Here is an 18,469-nt window from a genome sequence, read left to right as displayed (position 1 = left end):
GTGGGGGGTTAGACTAGATGATCTATTCAGGTCCCTTCTGTCCCCTAACTACTATGAAACTATGAATACCAGGAGTTAGGCTGGTGTCCCTGGAATCAGGGCATATTTCCAGTTGGGTCTCCTTCCACCATGGAGCATCAGACAGTCCTTGCTGCATCAGCCTTCACCCGTTTCCTTCTTCCCCAAAAAGAGGAAAAGAAAGCAAAAGCTCTTAGCAGCTGTAGAGCGTAAGGTGCTCAGGCACGGGGGCACTTGGTAGTACAGCTGGCTTTGGAGTGCTGCTCACTGACACTCAGAGTCAGTTTTGTACTGCAGACAGCTCCATATGGTGGTGCTCAGTGTGGTACCTACTAAGGCTGTGTGAAATTTTGCTGGCCATTTCATTTTGACACTGTTTCGACTAATTTCGAGGCGCAATCTAGTGCAGGGGGTGGGCAAGCAGCTCAGCTGGGCTGACTCCTGGATCTCCACACGATCTAGCGCTGGGGACGGGGAGTCAGCCTAGCTGGGCTGACTCCCCATCCCCAGCAAAACGTCAAAACAGCCTTTCCATTTCAACAGAACGGAACAACTGTTTCGAATCGAAATGAAATTCGAAACGGACCGCTGTTCCGTCAAACTGTCAAAACTCAAGGCAAAACAGAACAGTGCTGTTTCACACAGCCCTAGTACCTACCACTCTGTGGAGCCACTTGTTTGGTCATGGTATGAGAGAGACTATTAGTTGAAAAGACTGATACTTAGTGCATTCTAGCTGGAAAAATTGAAGAGGTCAAAATGTAAAGCAAGCTCCATTTGAGGAAGGAAGCTGAAAAATAATGGGGAAGTGACTGGCCTGAGCTTGTGCAGCAATTCAGTAGTAGAGCCAGGAATAGTAATAGCATGCAACTTTTATAGATCACTTTTTTGAATAGATCTTAAAGGATCGCCACCTCATGATCGTCGTTTTACAGAAGGAGGAACTGAGGCATGGACATGGATATGGGTTGCTTATGCTTCAGCAGAAATGAATGCAGGTCCATGTTTCATTGTTCTGCATGTATTACCCCACGCTTCCTTGCTCTGAACACATGCAGGATGTGGTATTTTGAACAAAGAATTGAAATTAGGATTGCTTTGGCTAGACCAGTGGTTCTCAAGCTTTTCAGACTAAAGCTTTTTTGACTCAGAAAATGCCAGCTCTTAGCTTTCACTCATTCCTTGACTACAGAAAACTAAGGGCAATTCTTCTGTTGCAGAGAACTCAGAAAGACCACAACAGGGCAGAATGTTTTTGACACTGCAGATTTCTATTTGAAATCTCTGGATTTATCCTGTTAACTGTGTAGGTGTTTGCACACCTAATATTGCATGGCAGCCTGCAACACCCTTCAAAGGATCTCCTAGCATCCCAGGGTGCTGCATCACCCTGGTTGAGAATCACTGGGCTAGACTATGCAAAAGCCACAGTTAACTAACAAAGAAGTCTTACTACATCCTGATAACCTCTCTCTCTTTCTGGAAAAGGTGGATAGGAAGTGGTACCTTGTATTATTGAAATTCACTAAAGAAACAAATTGAAAGAAATATTAATTATTGTGAATGTATTTGACTGTTTTCAAAGAACTGGTTAAATACACCAGTTTTCCATAATGAGTCAGATCAAAGTTATGAGAGAACATGACATATTTACCTTTTTCTGTTCATTTTCAGCTATTGTGGGGCCTCCGACATTGAAAAGTGTGGTTTCAAAACCTGATTCACTTCTCCTTAATTTCTTGCCACCTCTTAGGAATGTAAACCTTTTCTTTGAAGTTGAATACCATGTGCACTACTGGGAGAAATCAACAGATGTAAAAGTAAGAACTTTTTAAACTTTTTCCCTCCCTTGGCAAAATGGTAGAAATGGAGGGAAGAGAAGATGGCTACACATTTGAAAGGAAGTTAAAACAGTTTTATCCAAAATGTCCTTTGTGTTATGAATGGACTGGGGGCCTGATGCTAGTCCACCTATATAGATGTGTGAAAAAATGTTAACCTGCATACTTTTGTAACATGCCATTGCTTTAGCGTTATGACCAAGTCACCAAAAGCAATGGGAACAAGAATGACCCACCTTCCTTTTGTATTAACTGTTTTTCAGGAATTTGAGCAGAGTAGAATCAGATCACACTTACATGTAATACACAGAGTACTATCTGGTTCAGGGAGTAGAGTTTCCAAAAGTGAAGCTTTAAATGGGGGATCAGCAACCCCTGGCACGTGTGGCATGCAAAGGCATTTTGCTTGCCACATGCACCTTAGGGCAGATGACGGAGAAGGGGCTGGGGTTGCACTCCCACAACAAGGATTGGGCCCCTCGTGGCTCCCCCACCATCTGCCCAGAGGTGCACGTGCACCCACTGCGCAACCAGCTGAGCTGGGGCTCTGTGTATCGTCATGCAACTGCTTGTAGCCTTACCCCCACCTGCCATAAGCAGCCTAGGATCCATGGCAGGAGGCTTACCCAGAGCCCGGGCTGGGGCTGGGGCTGGGGCTGGGGCTGGGGCTGTGGCAGGCCGCTGGGAAGCTGCATGCAGCTGCACTGGGATCTGTGAAGTCCCAGCCTGGCTTGTTGACAGCAGGTGCATGCACACCTGGGGTGGACAGCGGGGGAGCTGCAAGGGGCCTAATCCTTGTGGCAGCACAGCCTGGGCCCTTTCCTTACCATCTGCCCTGAAGCGTGCATGCACCCACCACTGGCAGAAAGCCAGGTTGGGGCTCCACAGACCCCAGTGCAGCTGCTTGCAGCCTTCTGACTGCCTGCCACAGCCAGCCCAGGCTCTGGGCAGTCCCCAGCTCCATGCCGTGGAGCCCAGGCTGCTGGCAGCAGGGAGGCTGCAGGCAACTACACTGGGGTCTGCAGAGGTGCACGCACACTTCTGGGCTGACAGTGGAGAAGGGGCTTGAGCTGCACTGCCACAACATTTGGGCCCCTCATGGATCCCCCACCATCTGCCCCCCTGGTACACCAGCATCCTGCAAGTAGAAGTTGCAGGTGTTTTGGGCACTCTGCCCAAAAACATTGCTGACCCCTGCCTTTAAATTATATCTTTGAAGTCATGAAAACATAAGCCTCATTCAAAGTCAGTAGGCTTTGGGTTATCGCTAAGGGGATTGGAAATGGGATTTGGATTACTAAATCACTTCAGTGCTTCTGAAAGCTTAACACAAGAGCTTTAAGATGTTTGTCTATACTGTGGATTTCAGTAACTGGCCTCCTAGGCTGCATCCAGACGTGCATGGAGACGTTTTGTTTCCTGGAGATAACTAGTGCTGGTGGACCTTGTGCCACCACTAGTTGTCCCCAGGGAACACTCATGTTGCGTGCGGTCTGGTGTATGGCAGGTCACCCCAGGTGGGGTAGGGGAGACTGGGGCCAGCATCAGGCTGGCCCCAGCAGCCTGTCCTGGGGGCTGTCTGGGGCTGCAGCTGCTGGTTCTGCCATGTGGAGCTTGGCTGGCAGTGGAGTACAGCTCTGGCTGGCGAGGCTCCTCCTTTAGGCAGAGCATGCTGCCACTGTGTGCCACTCCACTTTTTGTCAGAGTGCTTTTTGATCCTGGATACCCAGGGATCAAAAAAATCCTCCACACTGCTCCTTTGCAGCACTGAGAACAGGTGAAGATGCAGTTTGTGGTGCCGCAGACGTGCAGCTTGGGTGCAAAGCTGCTGTCAGCTCTGATTTGTTCAACATCAGGAAAAAATGTGCTCTTCGCAGTTCCTGGGTAATGTAATTGTGTTAGCCCAGCTCAGAAACTAGTATTTTTCAAATGGCAGATTTGTTTTTTTGACGGGCTTATTTTTTGGTGGTGTTTGTCCAACCCTAGCTTCTCCTAAAGCCCTTGGCTGCAAGAAATAGCACAGAAATATTGCAGAATACTGCAGAAAGTCCTATAGATATTACAGGTGCACTGAATTCTTGTGTTAATCTACATGTATGTGCAATTTGCATAAGTATGTCTCTAGTAGTCTAGTTTAAATATCCATATTTTAATTCATGGAAGTTGAACATTTCCATTCAAGGAAATGAGCATTCAAATTATTATGCTGCTTCTGCTCTGACACATTTTCAGAATGAAGATTTACACAGTAAGACCACAAACATTTTAACAAAAACTCTTGATTTCAGTGTTTCAAATTTCAGGTTGATAGAGTTGAAGAAAATGTTTAAATGTGTTATAGAGATAATATCTACATTTTATTTTACTGTGTCTCTTTTACAGAAAACAATTATAACCCCCAATACACTGGTCAAACTTAAAAAACTGAGGCAATTGACAGAGTACTGTTTTCAAATACAAGCAGCTGTCAAGAATTCATTAAGGCCTTACAGCTATGGATTACTAAGCAACACCTTTTGTCACCAAACTACAATGAGCGGTATAATTATTACTTCATAAAGAAACATTTGATCTTCTGCACAGTTAAATTGGTATAAAATATGAGTCTTATGTGGGATGACTGATTTATTACATGTCTGGACACACAATATATTTACAGCAGTGTGGTTGAGAGCAGTTTTATATGGGGATCTGGAGTAGACAGGCAAGCAACTATCTTGGACCAGCTACGAGAGGTGTAGGTGGCTAATTGCAGCAACTTACCAGTAGATGGCAGGGGAGCAAGCATTGAACTGTTTTGCCTTGAGCAAATGGCTGGCCCACAGATAAACTGTGGATATGCGACTCCTACAGCAGTTTATTACCCTGGCAGAGCTGGGGTGGTGCAGGCGCTAAAGTGCACATTTGACAGCTCAGAGGTGATATAGTGCGCTCCTGTCAGATTCCAATGAATCTGTGAATTCTGCTAAATACCTTGTCACAAGGACCTAAAAGGAAGGTTACACTGGTGTGTTTTACCCCTGGCTTTTTCCAGAGGTAATTCCACACCAGGTTTGAGTAAGTTACCCTGGGGTAAGGCTGCATGGTGTGTTTCTACTTTTCAGCAGCTCAGTAAAGCAGGGTTAAATAACTCAATCATCTGGTTTTCTTTTGCCTTATCCCTTCCCTTCTTGTATTTAGGTACCCAAAATAGATTTTTATGAGCTGTTAAAGTGTGTTTCTTTCCATAAAGGCATAAGGCATAATGGATGTACTTAGGCCTTCCAAAGGAAAACTGATTATAGGTCATTCCTCTTCTCACCTTGGGGTCAGATTTGGTAGGGCATCAGCCTTTGGTGTTGCTGAAACTCTCTCAGAGCTCTGTTATGACTCGTATCTGCTCTTCCCCTTGCGCCTTATTGCTCACTTCTGTAGAGAACTGGTGTGAGAGAACTCTGTGAAGAGGAAGATCATTTGAGAAACATGATATTTTGTGCTATCCCTCCTGGGATCACAGGGGTGGCTGGACTGTTTAAATCTGGCTTGTCAGCATCTGAACTTAAGCCTGGTTTAGACCATTTGCAAGCCTTGTGTAAACGAAGCCTGCATGTCAGTTATAAATCATGAAGGCCTTGATACAACAAGGGGCTGAGCATTTAGCACTGTTTTTAGAAATACTTGTATATGTCTTGAACTTTAAGAATTTGAGCAATGCCACTGACGTCAATGAGACTATCCCCAGCACTTAAAACTAGGCATCTGCTTGAGTGCTTCTCAAAATCACTGCTAGCATGATCAAGACTCAAAACAGCAATCTGAATTAATTGGTATTCTAGCCACCTTGCTGACTCAGTTGGCATAGAAGAGAGGAGATAAAGAATTTAATGAGAATGGTGCCTAATTTGACTTCTGTCCTCTAGAGGAATTTGTCTGGGTCAGCACAGAAGCAGGTTAGCAGGAACTGAAGATGAAACTGGCCTTGCATCATGCTGCTAAATAAGAGTTAAGCCTTCAAAGCTGTCATTTCGGTATTGATTTGCTTTAAAAAAAATGGAACAATGGAGTTTTCAAAGGCAAATGCAATAACTGTTTAGATTCCCTCTACTTAGTGGGGTTTGGATTTTGGCCTGTACATTTTTACTGACTGACTTAATGATAATTCTCAATTTTATGTTCAAAATATTAAGTATAATATGTAGCTGAAAGTTTTTGCTAGTCTCCCCAACCATTTCTGATAGTCGTGTTCCTTGCAACTTTTCTTACTCCCCATTTCATGTAGGAATAGCCTCTAACGTTCTCTTACATTTTTGTGTCTGGGACTCCAGGCTTGAAATCCTTAGTTCTAGGAAGTGTTAATCTCCTTTTTGTCAGGTATCCAGGTTATAGCCGTATTGGTCTAGAGAAAAAAGCAATCAGGACTTGTGGTAGAAGTGATATATTTTTCTGTATACTTCAAGGATTATCTGTGGCAGAAGCTCACTACAGTTTAAAGAAATAATGTTCTAGTTGATAGAGTTTTACTGTAGTGCAATCTATAAAATGTTAGTTTGTTATCCAAGGTATTTTAATAACTTTAATAAGAAATATACCAAGACTCTATTCCAAGAGAATAGAATTGGCTTTGATATTTATGCTACCTGCTTATTCTTTTTTTTTTCCTCTCTTTTCAGATGGGACGAAAGCTGGATATATTCTGCTAATATTTGTAGTCACAATTTTTGTGGTGGTCGGTGTAGCCATGGGGTTTTTTTATTTAGGGAATTTTAATGAAGTAATTAAGGCATGGTCACAGCCATCTTTAAAAATCCCATCACATTTTGAAGAGGTATGTGTGTGTTTGTTTTTCTACTTACCAAGGAGCAGTGTGATTGGAATAAGCATTAATTAGACTAGTTAAGGGTTCATAGAAGCCTTTGCCTTTTGTATTACCTCCAGTCTGTTAAATTCATTGTAATGTTTTATGTAGGTAGGCTACTCCAGTTTACTTCCTTTTATGTAAGCAGAGATAACAAGAGATTCCAGCTAAGCAGAAGATATTGTCACGTTCCTTCTTATGAAACTGAGGTCATATGATAAAGGGAGATTCATTTGATTTAATCACTTCTTTTTTTTGGTATATTTTCTGGAGATGTGAGAATGTATGGCAGGTGCTGCACTAATGGTAGTTTATATTAACTGACGTTATAGACCACGTGGAATGCAGGTGTACCCAGATCATTCAAGAATTAAACATCAAAGTCTAGGAGGGTCTGAAGGGATGGAAAAAAAATCTCTGTGGGATCTTTGTGCTTCTTGCAACTTAGATGTTTTAAAGAAGCATGTGATTTTTCTATTTTCCCCCAGCAGCGCTTTGTTTTTTCCTAAACAATCTTGTTTCAGTCATGTTCCTCTTCCTCTTTTCAACTTTTAAACAGGAAGTGATTCTTTTTATTCAAAGGTCTTGGTCACAAAGTCCTTGTGAAAGACATTAATAATTCCATTGGGTAACATCTCCTCTGTTAAATGTACAGGCATTTGCTGACATGTTTAAAGTTTCTGTCATCACACCAGTCCCTTGAATTAAGCTGCTTTTGTAAGTTGGGAACTGGAAGTGGACTTGGGAGACTTCACACCACATTATTCTCTCTGTGCTTCAGTTCCCCACCTCATTGGGGCTTTGTGAAGGTACAGACATGTAAAATTTCTAAGTGTGGTTATTAGGGAAAATAGGAAGGGGCATACAAGGACCTCTTGGAACCAGTGTTGTCTGTGAAGTAGTGTAAGAAGTTCATTTGTCTCTCTAATGCTTATTCTTCATTAAAGTTCATACTCACCAGTGAAACCCATGACTTCCACTAGACAACAAATATCAGGGAACAGCTAAACTCTTAAAAAGCACCGAGCCAACTCTCAGGCAAATAGCACAGAAAATGATAGGTAAATATTTTCCAAGATGGGCTAACTGGCCTATAGCTGTTCCTCTTCTGACACCTCTGATGTATGAAGAGCTTGTCATAAAGGAAGTGGCTAAAGTTGGTGCATGTAAACTTGCTTGGTATTTCATCTGGATTCATCTTTAGGTTTGCAGAAGTCACATGGCTCCTTTTTAACAGCAAACTGTAAGCTTTCAACATCTGATTTCCAGGACATGGATATGATGCTGTTTTATTTTTTAACATACCAAAGGAAAATGGGGAATTGATTTTTTTTTTAATCTAAAATTCATTAAAGCATATACATATGAGATCTTTCTATCTTTAAAATCCATCTCTAAAAATGAATATGATCGGTTACGGCACAGTAAGAGATAAAGGAGAAAATAACCATAACTGGGTTCTTTGTCCCTGTTCTGTATATATAATTACAACTATATTTAATGTGGAAATCAACTAAAAAAAAATTTGTGATGCTGTAGCTTGTGATAGGGCAACATTTTAGCATCTGGTTTTCGTTCCAACTGATCGGTAGCATTTGGGGGGTGTTGGAGGGGACAGGGCTCTGGGAGAGTTAGGTACCCTCAGTTGCTATCAAACTGTGTCCAAGATTGCCAAGGGCAGGAAGGCAAGAAGTGCGTTCTTAGATGGACAGATCTATAACAATATGCTTATTCCGTCTGTCTGGAGCACTCTGGTTGTTTCACTAAGCATTGTGATTGGCTACTGAATCTAACCGAATTTTCACTAGGCTGCCACCTTGCCCTTTTAAGAGCAGATTAGTTTCCAAGACAATTGGGGGGGGGGTACTACTTGTGACTGTGGCACCAGGGGAAGCAGCTTGTAGGGGTGGGAGGAGGGTGTCAGTCACTGCTGGGGGGGTAGGAGGGAGGTGGAGCTGGCATGTGCTTGTCTGCCAGGAGAGGAAGGTGAGGGAGGGAGCCACAGTGCACAGGCAGGAGCTTGCATGCTCCAGAAGCAGCGGTACCAGTTGCCCTGAGCAGTGGCAGGCAGGCTCTGTTGCCTGGTGGATTCATGGCTCATAGTTCCCAGGGTGCTGTGCTGACAGGGGCAGGCTGGGCTGCAGAAGCCAGTGCTGTGGAGGAGCCGGGCATGGGGCTGCTTCTGGGCTGGGAGCTTCACAGCAGCACCACCCTCATGCTGCCCCTTACACGTAGTGTGGGGGGGAGGGGGTCCCTCTGCAGGCATGGTGGGGAGTGAGGAGGGGGCAGTGGGGATGAGTCTATCCCTAGCCGCAGATCCCTGCTGCAGCCTGCACCACCATGCCTGCAGAGGGACCTACCCCCTCCCATGCTAACATCGCACACGAGGGGTGATATGAGGGTGGTGCTGCTGTGAAGCCCCCGGCCCAGGAGTAGCCCTGCACCTGGCTCCTCTGTAGCGCTGGCCCCTGCAGTCTGGCCTGGCATGGCCCTATCAGCACAGCGCCCCAGGAGCTGAGAGCCATGAAGCAGCAGTACCTGCCTGCTGCCACTCAGGGCAGCTGGTGCCACTGCTTCTGGAGCGTGCAAGCTCCTTTGAGGGGGGAGTGAGGGGCCCAAGCAGGTCCAGGGAGCACAATGCTATTATAATCCTATAACAGAAGATATTCCTAAGCCTGTGTTTACACATGGACAGCTTTATGTAGCCTTTTTGAGGATTAGAAGTTTTGATTCCATTAAAGTATTCAGTCAAAGGATAACTTAAAAATCCTGCATTTAAAGAAATATTTTTGCAATAAAAATTTAAATCGCAAATGTTTTGCAGGTTTCAGCTAGTAGAGTGAGAGAGAGAGAGGATTTTATAATGGCAACTACTCAATGATCTTAACAAGGGGCAATGCTAGCAGCCCTGCCCATGTTCCTAAACTATGTATGGAAAGATTAGTCTATTAGAGACTTTGTTCTTCATAGAGAGTTTGAACTCATTCCTGTTCTTGTTGTTTTTTTCCCCCCAGGATCTAAATGATCCTAACATATCTGTTTTTGAGGACTGGGAGAATACTCATGTTGAAGTAGAGCACTGGGACTCCTTGTCAGTTGTCTCCACGGCAGAAGGAAGCTAAATAGAAGCCTGAACAGAAATACTCAAACAGCACATCCACTGCAAGTAAAATAACATAAGTGACACTATGGCTGATGTGTTTGTACCTGGGCTACACAAAGGTATCAGCAGCGGCATTGTACTGATGCTATTTAAGGATGAAGGACAAAGTCAACTTAAATCGCACGAGACATGATGCCCTGAAACCTGAGCAAAATGGCTTCTATATCAAATAACGTGAAGTGCTTTCTACAGGAGAGACTCTCTTTGGTTGTTTTTAAAGTCACAAATGTGAACTGAAAGAAAACACTAAGCTTGAAAGTGATAAACGTGATGATTGGAACAGAATGACTGGAAAAATATTGCAGTAACAAGGTTACTTTCACATACATTTTTTGTTGCTGATCTAAGTCTGTCTGGACTATAACAATTTTTTTGAGGTTGTTAGCACTTTATAGTAGGATATATACTATGCTGTACAGTAGGGTTGGCAAGCTAGTCAGTTGACTGGGCACATATTGTTAACTGGCCAGCCAAATGAATGCATATTTTTGACCAAGGATTTTAACAGTTTTACCAAAAAAACCCTACATTTGTTAGTAGTTTTCTTGACAGAAATACTATTTTATTTGTTGACACATTTCTTAATGGAAAACTTGTGCTTTTTCTATGTATTATCTGGACCTGTTGGCAATTTTTTACAATTTTTGAGCTATACTTGACCAGTCAATTGCCCAAATTTTATTTGACTGGTCAAATACTCAACCATACTCTATAGTAATTAAATGAATTATTGCACCATGCCTGACTTATCTTGGCCATTGTTTTGTTAGCTCCATGCATAAAAAAGTCTCTGGCTTAAGTATGGTAGCCTGGATGTGATGGAAATAATATGCTTGGTAGAGTACCATACTAAGAAAAAGTGTGTCAATAAAAGGTCAAGATCTGTATAATTTGAAGAAAAAGCAGAAGATACTTCACCTATAAGTATGAGAAAGGAGCTCATGACACATGCCGGCAGGTTCATTTCTCCCCTAGTTCCTTGTGATGCTTTCACAAGTATGGCATTAATCTCTGCTCTAAAGAGGAGCTGTCTCTCTGCAAGTGTTGCATCTTTTAAGCTGAAGTGATACTCTGAAAGTTTTTTTGGGGAGTGGGGGGGGGGTTAACCTTAATGAATGTGCCAATTGTAAATACTTTCCTAAATAGGAGACACTAAGACTGTCTATACACATGCTTGGGGGGGACATTTTAATTAAAGCAGCTCTCCAGGAACTGCTCTAATTAAAACACTGCAGCGTCAGATGTGGCATTCTTCCACACATTTAAAAATGGCTGTGTGATGCTTTAACTAAAGCTCATTCAGTGAGCTTTAGTTAAAGCACCCTATAGCCATTTTGAAATGCAAGAGGAGTTAATACATGTGAGACTGTGGCAATGCTAGAGTGTTCCAATTAGAACGTGTTGGAGTACATCTATAGGCAGCCCAAAAGAGATATTGGTTACCAGGATAGATCAGCAACAAGCAGTTAGCCAAGGTAAGTTTTAGCATGCATAAAGCAAGCTTTTCATTGTTCCTACTGTCTGCTGCTTGTAGGTAAATCCTATACTGAACTCATGTAAGTGTATACAGTGATTCTTAAAGCTTCTGTCCTGGCTGCTAGTGTCCGTGTGAGATTGAAGTTGTCTAAGGGATGAAGCACTGAAAAAAATCTTTACACCACTTTGTTGTACATACTACAAAACCAAGTTGTAGGATTTTTAACAGCAAGTTTTAGGGTATCTGTTGATTTCTCATTTTACAATATTTGTTATTGATAACCAGTTAATAAATATTTTCTTTGTGAAATGGTGTAATTGTTCACTTTCCCTTGAGTTTGTGATTCAGTAAACCTAGGAAACATCTAAATTAAAGAGGACTTCAGTGATGACAAAGAACAGAGATGCATGTGCAGGCAGCGGGTACTAGGAAGTTACTGTTCTAGAAAGTCTCAGTTTTCTTTTTCTGTCTCTTCATTTTCCTATTTGAGCGCACAGTGGTTCCTAGCAGTTTAAAAGTTCTGGTATTGGGTACCTTCTGGACTGTGCTAGCAGTTCTGATTGAATATGCCTCAGCTCAAAGGAGGAAGCAACACATTACTTTCTAAGCTTAATCACTTATTTTAAATACTTGTTGAATTTACGGCTTTAAATGTTGAGACTAATTAATCTGGCAATGTTAACCTATCTTAACTTATCCTCATAATCCTTAATAGCTGCTGGTATGGCAAAAGTATTTTCTTACCCCATGAAAGATAGAGACTTAAATAAAGAAAGTCGTTGTTAATTTCTAGGTAAGAAGCCACACTCTCCGTTTGTCTGACCAGGAAAAATACACTCATAAGTGAAAGGTATCATGAGCACAAACCTGTGCTTTACCCACCCTCTTTAACTGAGAAAATGCCTTCAATGAATGTTGATGATAGGAAACCTACACTGCCCCGTCAGGGCTGGCCTACAATTTTCAGCATCTCATTATCAGAATCTGAACCACCGTGAAGATATGCTGACCCTTTCCTTCTCATGAACAGTTATATTCCTAAAATAATTACAGAACTATCAACTGTATAGAAATTGCACACCAAAACAGTGACCAACACAATGTAACAAAGCCTTAACTAAGTTGAGATCTGCTGTCAGACCTTTAAAACAAAAGCTTAAGCTGAGGCATTTTTAAGCAGAATCTCAGCACTGTAATACTAATGCTTCTTGCAATGGTAATGAATTCTAGGCCTAGTGAAAATGCATAAGAAGAGAATTTTAGCCAGTTTTTTTAATGAAATCATAAATTTCCCAAGCAGGAAGCAACTGTGACCACCTGAGATACTGCTCCTGCCTTGGTTCAAAGTAATTTGCATCAACACAGAGTCTCAAGACAGCTGAGATGTTTCTTACCAGCTAAGACCTACCTCCCCAAAGAAGCTTTCCATCTGTTGACTCTTCTGTGAAATATGAACTTTCATTTCTACCCAGGAGAACTTTTACAACCTTTTCTCCAGTGCCTGATGAAGGGTGTTTGTGCCCAAATGCTTGCAATTAAAGAAACTTTTTTATAAAAATCTTGTGGGTCTAATAAAAGATATCACCTCTACCATGAGCCCTGATTGAGAAAAGAAAGACATGTCAATCTTACTGATTCTACATGAGCGTCTTCCTTGCATTGGGGAAGCTGGGCTGAAGCATCAGTTGTTTTTTTTCCTGAGCTCCATCTCAATCATGACTCAACTCTAAAGCAAGGATAGATGTAGGGAAGCAGCTGCTCTCTCTTCTAGGAAAACGTGGAGAGCACTTCCCCAAGTCACCCTTATGTTAGCAATAGCCACAGCTGTCATGCAGAACAGACAGTACCAAGTGAGTTGGGCACTGGAAAGATTTCTGCAGGACTGTCCCTGTGCCAGTATTCTATTCCATGTCTTCCTAGCCAGGGTGTATACAAATCACCACTTGTTGTTCTACTCTTTTGCAACTGAAGTATAATTGAGAATTCTCTATTAGTCTACACACTTTCCACACTGAAGCTTTCTAGTAGCCCCTGGATGCAAACAGCAAGTCTTCTGCAATTCTGCTATGCTACCTACACTTTAAACAATATGTTTGAGAGGCCAAAACAACATGGAAAATACCTTGCTTTAGTCTTTGTTCATAAGGAGTAAATCTGCCATATTTATAAGACAGATGCTGTTGTTTTAATTTGGTGGTGTTTACATCTTAAGAACACTTTACAGTCAAGGTAAGTCAAGAAATTTATTTCGTTTTGAACTTACAATTACGCAAATCTGTACAATACCACATTTAACACTGGTGAATGTAACAGATGTAACTTAGAATTTATGATGAAGAAATCAGGTTGGAAACAAGTCTACAGATGGCACAGTTCTCAGCTACAGTGTTGCTTCATATTCTGTCCATTGGAAAGATTCCCAGAAAGGAACAGAGTGGAAAGAAGTTATATTACTAACAGAAAACAGTAGCCATAGATGTGGCTGTTTCTCACACTGTCTGGAAAGTTATTTTAATACTATCTGTGTGGTGAGCTTGATATAAGAGCCCTGAAGAAAACTGGTCTTAACTGACTCAAACACATAGAACTGGTAAGACAAGGATGTCAAATTGTCACCAAAATTAGCAGAAGTACGTAAACAAAATCAGCCCAAAGCTATAGAAACAGCAGATTCTCTCTTTGCGTTCCCCAGCTGGAACATCCTGGCTTTCAAATGGTGACAGATACATTTTATCTCTGTCCTTTCAAAACAGGCTCAGAGTCTAAGAAAGCCTCTCAAAGGGGAATTCTGCAAGAACAACTCAGCCTAAAATCCCCATAGAAAACAGCTAGCCTGCCATAAGCACAGTAGCAATGTCCTTTTTTTGCTCTATCCCTGAATGAACATGCAAGGCTCTACTAAAGTCCTTGAGATAGAGGCAACTGAATGACTAGGCCCATTTTATCAGATTGCACCTGAAGAAAACTGCATTGTTATAACTCCGGCATTTTGGTGCTCAGTCGTTCATCTACTCTTAGGTATTATGCAAGTGAATTGGCTTCAGATGAATTAAAATTTATTGTATAATGATAAACACAGCAATGCTACTCAGTGTTCAAGAAATTATACTAGACTTTAGCATGAACACTTACAAGAACCATGCTGCCATTAAATGTATTGTGCTATTGTAACTGAGGATTAAAAACATTTGATTTGTCATGCGTGGTCCCTTATATGGCCCTGTTAAAAACACATCACCTTAAAAATTTAAAAGCTACTGTGATGCTTTTTTCAAACCATTTATATGCATTTTTCTTAAAACCTTGCACTTAATCCAGTATCATATCACGACTTTATCCTCCAAATGTAAGCTCACCTTAAAGGCTCTGAAGCCCATATTAATGCATAGCTTGTAAGTCAGTTGCAGCCTTCCTGTGCATACAAGTAACGGCCAGTTTTACAAGGCTTGACCCTGCCACCTCTTACTTGAGCAGTTCCACTGAAGTCTGCCTTACATGTGCAAGGGCTTGCAAGACGGAGTCTTAAAGTGGGAACGCAAGCCTGTATGTGGAGTAGAAATAAACCTGCAGACTTCAACATTAAGAAAATGTAGCATTTACTAAGATATATACATACCAAGCCATGTAATATGTACATATTCACAATCTTGTTCCACGAAAAAAGAAGGGAAATCATTATAGAAACTTTCAAGAGGAGACTTTTTTTTTTTTTTTAAAGTCCTGGTTCATTCAGCTTCAAGAAAACAAGACCCAAAACCCCAAATGTGTAATGTAAAATCCACCAAAACAAAGATATCTATAAACAGAATAATAAGGTGTGTATGACTGAGGAGAGGAAGAGGCAGGCGGAGTGAACACTTGCTCTGATTTTTCATCCCCATAACTCTTCTGTTCTTCCAAATTTGTAGATCAGAGTACTGTAAAAACAAAAAACAAAATAAAACCTTGCATATAATTTGCAAAGGTGACATTGAAACCTAGGATATTTTAAAGTCAAGTTAAGTTTTGCACTTAATTTGGGAGGAAATGCAATGCAAACACTGCTGCTTTATCAGAGGGAGTTGGGTTATACTTTAGCCAATTTCAGAATTGGTTTTATGTACATTCATTCACTGTGCATTCCTGGATAAATATGCTCTGGCTCTGTAGGGGAGTGCAAACCTCCAAAAGTACTGCTGCTCAACTATGAACTGGCCAAATTGCTAACCTAATATGTAATCTTGCATTAAAACAGCCATTATTCCAGAGAACTGAAAGGTAACAAATGTTATATAAAGATTGTAGAGACAATCAATGGAATTCTGGACCAGCCAGCCTCCCATTTGGACCCGACTGGAATAATTCAATATAGAATTTGACCATCACAGTTTCTACAAAGGAAAATCTTCCAGGCTTGGAACTCTTGGAACATGGCATAACACTCCTGGACAAAGAGGAACCAAGTGACATTTCAGAATTCCAGTGTGCCTTTGACAAGGTTTTGCATAAGAAGCCACTAAAGAAATATTCACAAGTTAACAGAAAGTACTGTGTAAATCAAAACCTGGCTGGAGGAAAGAAAGCAAAAAATAGTAGAAAATAAGTCTTTCACCATGATGACAATTGACCAGTAACAGCAGGATGCCCCAAGACGCTGGACCAAGTCCAATGTTTGAATATATTATTAAAAATGCACTAGGGTGTAATCAGGCAGGCAGTCAAATTTGCAGTTCAATTATTTATCCTACTCAGGACTAGAAAACAATGAAGGACTTCAGAGAGAGCTAAGTAAGGTGAAGAAGCAACACTATTGAGCCTGAATTTTACCTGGCATGGAGTAATGAATGCCAGAGGGAAAAATTTAGACACGGCATACTCCCTTTACAGGGTTTCAAACTAACTAGCAACTCAGGAAAGAGCCCCGTAGAGGGAATAACAAATCTCTTCTCAGGTAGCAGCTGCCAGCCAAAAAGAACCACATTGTTATTTATAGAAGGAAAAGATGCCTGCTTACACATGAAGATGATAATGACCATGTAAATCAATCGTGCAAACTCCTCCAGAATACCATGTGCACTATTGGTCATCTTCTCTCACAACTGCAAGTGTAGAATCACAAGGGGTCAGAAAACAGGTAATAAGATTCAGTTATGTGGACTCAAAAGATTAGGACTGCTTGCCTTGGAAAAGAAGAGTGAAAAGGGATAATATATTCATAAAACAACTTTTCTAGAGAGTGTGGACTGAGAACTTGCTGGTCTCCCATATGGCAAGTGCTATAGTCCTTGAATATTGGACCTACTTAATATCTAGCTAGCTGTATGCTACTGCAAAGAGTATATATAGGCAAATGGGAGGGCTGAAATGACTGGCCTTAGAAAGCCAGATATAGGGAAAACACAGTGGAATAGCAGTTTTAACTCATGTAAAGCTACTGAAGGATAGTTTACTTGAGAGAGAGAGAGAAAGGAAAGCTGATGGGTAACATTGACTACTAGTGATGTCATAAATATCAGTAAGGGGAAACTTGGGTAAAACAAATGCTTCGGGGAAGGTTGGTAAGAGGTTCCAGTGAAGTATGCAGGGGGGCTGCTAAAGATTCCCTCCTCACCTCAGTCTTACTTGTAAAGATGCCCAAAGATATCTCACCATGTGCTCCAGGGTGAAGGGAGGGTGCTTCAGTGACTCCAAGAACCACTCTAATTAAAGTGCCTGCAGAGTCACGTGTATTTAGCATTCCAAGCTTCAAAATGGTGGCAGGGCATTTTAACTAAAGCTTGTTCAATGAGCTTTAGTTAAAAGCACCCCCACCATGATTTTGAAGTGTGGGGATGCTGAATACACATGACACAGAGGCTGCTGGAGCATGTTCAGATCAAATGTCCGGCACGTGTATAGGTGCCGCTTAATGTTAATAGCCAGTGAAGTCATTGGGACTTACAGGTGTAGGAGTGCATTTCTTTATATAAAAGTGCAAGAAAACAACTGCCAACATTGAACAGAATTAGATCTGGCAAAGAAAATTAAGAGAGTTTGCCTGTATTAAGAGAACAGGGAAAGAAGTGGTGGTGTTATGCAGTGAGGAGAGAGAGATTTAAGTAATCAGGATATGACCCTGAAACTGAATGAATAATATTCCTCAGTTTTCAATAAGAAAAAAAATTATGTGGAAAATAAAGACAGAAACAGGATGGCAAATAAAAGTTAGAGGTGCAGAAATGGAAGTTACCACAACTAAAGGAAAAGGAAAAGGCTCGAAAGCAAAATGCACTCAAGTCAAGGGCAGGGAGAAACAGGTTAATCTCATCCTGAACGTACTGAAGTCGCAGGTCTGCTAGCAAGGATCTTTGATTATATAGTGCCACACCAACTAGACTAAGTAAAGAACAACAAAGTGTCATGCCTGTACTTAAGGGGAAAAATTTAGAGGCAATAAGAAGCCTAGTAGTATCTAAGGCTTTAGAACAACTTTTGAAGGAAAAAAAATATTTGATAATATGGAGGAAAATAGAAAAATGGGAAGAAGTGCAACCTGAATTTACTTAAGGCAGATGAGAGCAGACTAAAGCTAGCTTTCTTTAACAGATAATAGATTTTTAGATGAATAAAATATTGTGGATGGAATCTGTTTGGACTTCAGTAAAACATATAATACGGAAAAATTGGCTGCATGCAGAAAGCAGAGATTAGTAAAGACCTACAAGGCAGGTAAGAAACTGGATAAAGTAGTGTTGGAAGAACTATCAGGCTAGAGGGAGGCTATTAGCGGAGTCCGTCTAGGACTGGTCTTCAGACTGATAATGAAAAAACAACCCTGGCACAAAAAGTACAACTCTATTAGTTATGACAAAGTTAGAAGGCAGCTGTCAATTAGGGCTGTATGAAGCTTCGGGTGCTGATTAAATTCAGAGGAGATTCAGCCCAATTTGGTGCCCAAATCTCCAAATCCGAATCGAATCGGGATAATAAAAAGGTCTGAACTGATTCAAAGCTCTCTGAATTGATCGGGAAAAGATTCAGAGAGCTTCGGCGATTTGGGCTTGCTGCAGCAGGGAGCTTGACCCAGACTCCATGCTGGAAGAGGGGGAGGGGACCATAGGGGGACCCCCACCAGGCCCCATCCCCTGCCTGCTCCCCCAGCCCCCCCGAGCATCCCT

General features: G+C 41.6%; 2 protein-coding genes across 3 annotated transcripts in view; one reads left to right on the top strand and one right to left on the bottom strand.

Annotated features, from left to right (window-relative positions):
• The window catches only part of IFNGR2 (interferon gamma receptor 2 (interferon gamma transducer 1)), a gene marked incomplete at its 5' end in the record, with an annotated part of 27,464 nt that extends 16,868 nt beyond the window's left edge, over positions 1 to 10,596 (top strand). Inside the window, 4 exons of the mRNA XM_019523890.1 lie at positions 1,693 to 1,838; positions 4,242 to 4,398; positions 6,509 to 6,663; positions 9,708 to 10,596. Coding sequence (XP_019379435.1) covers positions 1,693 to 1,838; positions 4,242 to 4,398; positions 6,509 to 6,663; positions 9,708 to 9,815 — 566 coding nt within the window. The remainder of the gene's footprint in view (positions 1 to 1,692; positions 1,839 to 4,241; positions 4,399 to 6,508; positions 6,664 to 9,707) is intronic.
• Positions 10,597 to 13,559: 2,963 nt separating this feature from the next.
• Positions 13,560 to 18,469, bottom strand: part of TMEM50B (transmembrane protein 50B) — a 26,583-nt gene continuing 21,673 nt past the window's right edge. For both annotated transcript variants that reach the window (XM_019525143.1, XM_019525144.1), the window contains exon 7: positions 13,560 to 15,250. In XM_019525143.1, coding sequence (XP_019380688.1) covers positions 15,205 to 15,250 — 46 coding nt within the window. In that variant the 3' untranslated portion in view covers positions 13,560 to 15,204. The remainder of the gene's footprint in view (positions 15,251 to 18,469) is intronic.

The sequence above is a fragment of the Gavialis gangeticus genome, unplaced genomic scaffold, assembly GCF_001723915.1.
Source record: "Gavialis gangeticus isolate Ggan-Ray unplaced genomic scaffold, GavGan_comp1, whole genome shotgun sequence".
NCBI classification, from domain to species: Eukaryota; Metazoa; Chordata; order Crocodylia; family Gavialidae; genus Gavialis; species Gavialis gangeticus.
This window is presented reverse-complemented; position numbering and strand designations above follow the sequence as displayed.